The following is a 7,434-nucleotide window of genomic DNA, read 5'->3' on the forward strand; positions in this document are numbered from 1 at the left end:
ACACATTGCAACAAAACACTTAACAACAATATCTCATAGCATTTGACGCATCAAAAGTTCATGTAAAGCTCATCAAACCCTAATCCAAGTTTACAAAATCATTAATCATGTTCTTGGAGTTTCCTTAATCAACCTATACATCAAAACGAAGCTAATGATACTAGTAACACTTTTAAAACATGCACTTTAACAATCTAACAACATTTGATCATCCAAAATCAAGGATTTAGCAAGTAATTTTCATATTGAACTAGTTACACCAAAAACAACGAATCGAGCATACAAATTACATACACGACATCACAATGAGCCATAGACACTAATTAACAACATTTCAAGTCAAAAACACGAATTTAGAGAAATCTAGAGTTTTAGAAATGTTACCCAAACGAGATGAAGTTGGTATCAAATTGTAGAGGATGAAGAGAGGATTCCAAATATGTAATTTGTTTTGTTGTAAGCCTCCTAGATCGGATTTAGATGATGAATGATTGAATTGGGTGTTTGTGTGTGTGTTCTTGCTAGAGAGAAAGAGAGGGAGATGGAGGTGATTGAATGGTGGTGATAGGGGTGGACTAGTTGACCTAGTCAACTAGTTTGCCCCGTGTCAATTTTAGTCCCTCGAGTTTAGAAGCGGTTGCGGGATTTAACCGATCGAATATTTTTAAAACGCAAGTTAACGAGAGGTGTTATAATTAAATGACGGAATTATTATGAACGTTAGTCAACGGAAACTACGAATTTAAATAACGAAAGGTATTATTTAAAAAAAAAAAGACGGGCGTTAAAATAATTTAACGGAAAAATGCGGGATGTTACAATAGGAGCAGTGGTGACACCCACCTCCAGTGAATTTGAAATTATCATTGTTAAAATTTTGAATATTTTATTTTGACCTCAGTGGATTTGAAATTTCCAGACTTAAAATTCGATTTTGCCCTCAAAATCTTCCAATTTTTGCTCAAAAGACTTCAGATTTTGCCCCAAATTCAAAAGCCGATGACTCAAAAATTGTAGTTTCATGGAAGAATGGAAAAAAGTTTACAATGAATGTCAGCGGTTTAAAAAAAAATTCCGGTTTTACCCCTAGTCGTCCAAATTTTTCATTCAACTAATATTTATACATATTTATATTTATTTCAAGAAGACCAGTTTATTTTTTAAATCAAAACATGTGACGTATGCAAATTCCCAAGACCCTAATCGAGTATCAAATCATTTATTTGAATAATTTAAAATAAATTTTTTCTTTCTTTTTTTTATTATTCCCCTAAAAGCAGAAACACATCCATGATGCGTCTTTCTAAAGCAGAATCTTCAAAATATCATCCATCTCTTCTCTGTTCCTATTTACATTCACACCTTCCTTTTTTTAACATAAAAAATAAAATAAAATAAAATAAAATAAAATTAGGGTTTCGTAAAATTGTTTACACACACTAATAACACACACATATAAAATGACGGACACCGTGACAGATTCTCCGATGAAGAAACTCAGAGACGGTGAAGGTAAAGGCGCCGCCGTCAATGGCGGTGGAAACATATCCTCTGTTATTCCTGGTTGGTTTTCAGAGATTAGCCCAATGTGGCCTGGTTAGTTTTCTATATTTTTTTATTCATTTTTTTTTTCTGTTTATGATTTAATTTGTCTTTCATTTTGTTCATACAGAGCTTCTTTCTTTTGTTATGATTTTCTTAAATGTCTAAGTATACTGGTTTCTTATTTAAAATATTAAATTAACTTAATATTAATTTAGTTATTTGTGTTTATGATTTGTGAGGTTGCTATTAGACTGTTTGCAGATTGCTCTGTTCTCCAATTATCTCTATTAGTTGTTTTAAGGCTTTTTTGAATAATTGTGAAAATTTATGTTATTGTTACTTTTGAATATTTGTATTGTTTGTTGATTGAGATTATCATTAAATATGCTTAAATCTGGTGGGTGGTCATTATCAAAATTTTTTTTTTTTTTTTTTTTTTTCATATTTAAGATTTAAATTTAAATCAATTATGAATGATTCATTTAGTGTTAGAAATGAACAAATAAACATTGTTGCTTGTGTACCAACACATTAGTTTGTTAATAATCTGATATGAAGTTTATCAATTTTTATATATAATGAATATTAATGGTGTTCTGTTTTGATGGTAGGCAATGTTTGATTTTATGTAACATCTGTATGATTGTATCAACGCCTTTACTTATAATTCTTTTGGTTTTTAAGGATTTCTTCATGATGCTTTTCACTTTATTTGTTATGTTGACATGCAGATATTCTTTATTGAAATTTAAATATAGGTTCACTATGAGTGTTATGATTGCTTTACAATACAATCTCAATACCACATAACTAAAATGTCTATTCAGCTGAGCATGAGTGTTGCAGAATGAATCATTCATGTTTTATAGTACTCCTTTTTTAAAGCTAATAAAGTTAAAAGTATTCGACTTTTATTAAACTATGAATGATTTTAAAACATTGAAATTTGTATAATTTACTCTGTTTCTTCAATGTTAAAGCCTAGAGTCATCATCATTCTTTTTGACATAGAAATATTGTTTAGTGTTCAAAGTGATATATTGACTCTTTCTTAGAGTTACACTATCTGTTAATTGATTCCCTTTATGGTCCCATAATATAAGTAATTATGTTGTTTAATATCTGGGGATTGTTTTTATTTGCTTCATATTTCAGATCTAATATATAGTTTATGTGGTCCTTGATATTATAATACTCAACTTTTTACATAGTTTTAAAAGGAGTAGTTAACTTTTCGTTAAAAGTCTAAAATAAGTGTTTGTAATCGTTATGTGCAGGAGAAGCACACTCTTTGAAGGTAGAAAAGATTCTATTTCAGGGCAAGTCTGACTACCAAGATGTTATGGTATTCCAGGTACTTATTTGATTTGTATTATATCTTATATTATGATTATGATTTGTATTATATCTTATATTATGATTATGATTTGTATTATATCTTATATTATGCTTTTACATCATGATCAAAGTCCTTTTTGCTTGTTATTACATTGTATTTTTTGAATAACGATCTATACTGATTCTGCTTGTTTAAGTCTGCAACATATGGGAAGGTTCTTGTTTTGGATGGTGTTATTCAACTTACAGAAAGAGATGAATGTGCATATCAAGAAATGATTTCTCATCTCCCTCTATGTTCGATTCCTAATCCCAAGAAGGTTTTGCTAATTCTTAGTGCTATTTATTGTCGAGTCTTCAATGGATAAACTATTTTTATAACAGATAATGTACATAAGCACTTCATGGATTTCTATATATGTTCGTAAACTACTGCTTACAAACAACAATAATGTTCATAATTTTTTTTTTTTGTATAGCTGTAAATCGCTCCATTTTTTCGCTTGTAGGTTGTTTTTATCTTACATTATCCTTTCGCAGGTTCTGGTTATTGGAGGAGGAGATGGTGGTGTTTTACGTGAAGTTGCTCGCCATTCTTCGATTGAGCATATCGATATATGCGAGATTGATAAAATGGTGGTCGATGTGAGTCATCATTACCATTTGAACTTTTGTGTTGCACTATTTTTATTTTTTTGTCAAACTCTCCCTCCATGCCATTAAAAAACTGATGCTCAATGGGAACTATTTATGTGACCGAATATTGTTTAAAAACCCTGAAGTTTTAATTTCGGTACTAAGCTAGTGAAGTATTGTTGATCAGATACATTTACAATACTATTACTTTAAATTTGTTTTTCTTGGTAGGTTTCTAAAGAATACTTTCCAGATGTAGCTGTTGGATATGAAGATCCACGTGTTACACTACACGTTGGTGATGGTATATTATACTTGCACCAACATATCAACTTCTGGCATCATATTTTTTACATTTTTAAAGCGTTATAAAGACTTGAATTTTCTTCTATTGTTTACAATCTATTATTAGGAGTGGCATTTTTAAAGGCTGCAAAAGAAGGAAGTTATGATGCTGTTATTGTTGATTCTTCAGATCCTATAGGTATACCTCCATTTTACCTTCTCCTTCACTATAACAGTAGAGACTTTAGGTAAAGGTGAAATGGGTTGACCAGGTCAAACAGGACAAGAACTTTTTGAGAAGTCATTTTTTAAGTTTTAGTCAATTTTATGAAACATGGTGATTAACTTCAGGTCCCGCACAAGAACTTTTTGAGAAGCCATTTTTTGAGTCGGTTGCAAAAGCACTTCGTCCCGGTGGGGTGATGTGTACTCAAGCTGAAAGCATATGGCTACACATGCATATCATCGAAGATATTGTTACCAATTGCCGCCAGATTTTTAAAGGCTCCGTCAAATATGCATGGACCACAGTTCCTACATATCCGAGGTGATCTATTTTTTTATTATTAGTATTATAATTTCAGTTGAAAACTGCTTGTTTCAATGTTTGACGCGTTTGACTTTGCACGCTTATGTGTGAATGAACCAAAGATTTTAATGGTCAAACTAATTGTGGCTTTGATAGTGTTCGTCGGAGGTCGGTGGCTTGCATAATGGGCTCATGTTGACATGGGTCATTATATATAGACGGGGTGAAATGGGTCAGTGATAATACATCAACAAGTTTTTGTGCATAAAAATACACTTCTGTTGACTTTTTAACACTTTCGACCCATAAAAATACATTTTTTTTTTTAACTTTAACTTTTGAGTCCATAAATCCCATTATGTTCCAACACCCCTAAAATGAAATTGTTCTACCTCGGGTCAAGCAATATTCATTTTCTCGATGGGAGTTTTTTTTTTCCTTTTTTTTTTCAAAAAAAAAAAAATTGGAATATGTTTTGATTTCAGTGGGGTTATTGGGTTTATGCTATGCTCAACCGAGGGACCACAAGTTGATTTCAAAAACCCAGTCAACCTTCTAGATGCTGCTATGGACAGCCAAAGCAAGTCATCCTTGAAGTTCTACAACCAAGAGGTATATATGCATCAACTTTTTATCAATAAATTATCAACCAAACCTTTTTTCGTGCAATAATCGAAGATATACCGTTCACTTTAAAAACTAATAAATGTTTTTTGCACGCAGATTCATTCAGCTGCTTTCTGCTTACCAAATTTTGCTAAAAAGGTGATTGAAGCCAAAGTAGAAAACTGAAAATAATAAAAGAATAGTGTTGGTGAGAGAAGGTAGAATGGCTTATGTAGAGTTTTCTGGTTTGAAATCATCGAGTGAAGATGGTTTGAACATCTTTTAGATGGGTCAGAATCAGAATAATTTGAGGGATTTTGTTATGATCACTATACTGCTCTGTATCAGGTGACGATTTCAGTAAGTTCTAATATCTGATGAGTAGTAGTAGTATCTAATTATGGGATGCTTAGCGGCATCACATGTATCTGTGCACAATTTGTTGTCACTCCATATTTGTTACATGTGGAAATTTCAGTGTTAAAATAAATCTCTGGGCTTGAGCTTAGAAGTAGGTTTATCTTATCTTCTTATTGGACGAATCGATATAGCCTTTGGGCTTACACAGTTCCCATCCATTTTTTGTGTCGACATAAGTATGTAACCGGTTGTAGTGATAAGCGGGTTTGTAAATTGCATGCTAGTTGGTATATATCTTGTTAACCGGGGATTAGTTGGTTGGATCTTGTAGGGACTTCTTTTTTAGAATGACTTTCGAAATCACCAGAGGGGTATTAACCTTCTTCACGATCATATTCCATACACACGCTTTAAAATGTTTCCAATGACCCCCAAACACATATCAATTCATATGGAAAATCATGATAATCACCCTGGTGAGGCTCGTACCCGAGACCTCTCGAAACCCAAGAAACTTGGATACCACTCAGGCACAAGTGATGGTGGTAGGATCTTGTAGGGACTAATCAAAGCCAAGTTGGAATTTTGACTTGCTTTGCTTGATTTTGAACAATAATTGAGTTTGAACTTATAAATCTGAGTTTTACCAACTAAATTGGATTTTGACCATTTTGACCATATAAATCGGCTAAATGCGAAAATATTTGATTACTTTAATCCAGACTATACCAATTAGTCTAGTCGTGTGACTTTTACATCCATGATTTCTTGTGTGTATATCATTTTCCCTATCTTTATACCAATTAGTCAGTTGGCATTATTTTTTCGTTGTGTGATCAAAGATAACATTGTCTCAACGTATGTATGAAAGCAACTATATATACAGGGCCGGATCTGACCATGAGCAAGCAGTGCGACCACACTGGGCATCAAGCCGTTAGGGGGCATCAGTCGTTCGCTGCGTAAAATGATTTTTAGACAATTTCATACCCTTAATTGACGTTTATACACATGAAAACGTGGTTTATTTCATCATATTTGAGCGATTAAAGCTGTCATGAAAATTGAGCTTAAGTTTTTTTAATGGAGGTAAGTTGGATGGAAAAGGGTGATGATGAAGATGAATTCTGTTATTTCTTAAAGGTCGTTTCTTCTACAGCAACTTTTATGGATCTATGTATTATTTGCACCAAACATCCTTAGTAATATCTTATAAATACAATTCAGTCCTATTTATCATTTCACAAGCAATTGAACCCTACTTTATTATCACTCTGTACTTCACCTATCTAATAAAAACTATACTACGTATATATATTTTAAGAAAATATAAACTGTCTCAAATTTACAGAATGCACATATTTGTCTTTAAAAGGATATTATCTCAGTACTGGTATTGACTTATTTATCTTTTATTCTTTTATAAAAAGAACATGACATATTGAAAGTTAAAAGTCTATTTAAAATGAAGTGTTATCTATTGCGTTATCAAAATTCAATTAAAAATTCTACTAGTTTAAATTTATATGCTTGCTACCTTAGCTTCGTAATTTTATTAGAAAGTATTTATTTCCACTTATTTTGTTAAATTCTTTATAAGAAACATTGTAATTGTAAATGTTAATTCAGATTTTGTAGCATCATATAATAATTTCTATGTTATATATGTAATAAAATTGACATGTACATTAGTCCTTTAGCTTGAATATACACTAAAACTTTTCAAAATAATATTGGACAATGTTTGCTAACAAAACTTAACTAGTGAGGGCATATTTTTTATCTCGTCGCACTGGGCATAAAAAACATCAGGACCTGCCCTGTATATATACTATGTGTGAAATGAGCTATTAGATCTTCAAAGATAATTTTGCGGTTAGTTCACGCAATGATAAGATCGGTACCGATATCGAACTGAACCGATACCAAAAGTACTAACAGCGAAATTATTCACAACCATGTACCAACTACCGAGCTATGAAAGCAATGCCGGTTTGATACCCGTACCGTGTTTATTGGGTATTATAGGGAATGAAATAGAAATAGAAATCAGAGTTATTTAGCCTTGCTTCATAAAAGTACTGAATTTGATATCATTATTCATTATCAATATGGAAAACTAACTTTAAACTTTA

At 31.8% G+C, this 7,434-nt stretch overlaps 1 protein-coding gene across 3 annotated transcripts; it reads left to right on the forward strand.

Moving 5' to 3' along the window:
* The first annotated feature begins 1,294 nt into the window (after positions 1 to 1,294).
* LOC139897657 (spermidine synthase 1-like) lies at positions 1,295 to 6,513 on the forward strand. 3 transcript variants are annotated; one of them, XR_011776712.1, is made up of 10 exons: positions 1,295 to 1,596; positions 2,823 to 2,899; positions 3,081 to 3,203; positions 3,424 to 3,528; positions 3,751 to 3,823; positions 3,932 to 4,003; positions 4,156 to 4,351; positions 4,819 to 4,945; positions 5,057 to 5,299; positions 6,171 to 6,513. XR_011776712.1 is itself a non-coding variant. In XM_071880351.1 (9 exons), exons 1-9 carry the CDS (start codon positions 1,461 to 1,463, stop codon positions 5,123 to 5,125), a joined length of 978 nt encoding a protein of 325 aa, XP_071736452.1. In that variant the 5' UTR covers positions 1,295 to 1,460; the 3' UTR covers positions 5,126 to 6,068. The 3 variants fall into 3 exon arrangements, 1 of the variants encoding a protein (XP_071736452.1); XR_011776711.1 differs by having other exon boundaries at positions 6,186 to 6,512; XM_071880351.1 differs by lacking the exon at positions 6,171 to 6,513 and having other exon boundaries at positions 5,057 to 6,068.
* The last annotated feature ends 921 nt before the right edge of the window (positions 6,514 to 7,434 follow it).

Source organism: Rutidosis leptorrhynchoides, chromosome 3, assembly GCF_046630445.1.
Source record: "Rutidosis leptorrhynchoides isolate AG116_Rl617_1_P2 chromosome 3, CSIRO_AGI_Rlap_v1, whole genome shotgun sequence".
NCBI lineage: Eukaryota > Viridiplantae > Streptophyta > Magnoliopsida > Asterales > Asteraceae > Rutidosis > Rutidosis leptorrhynchoides.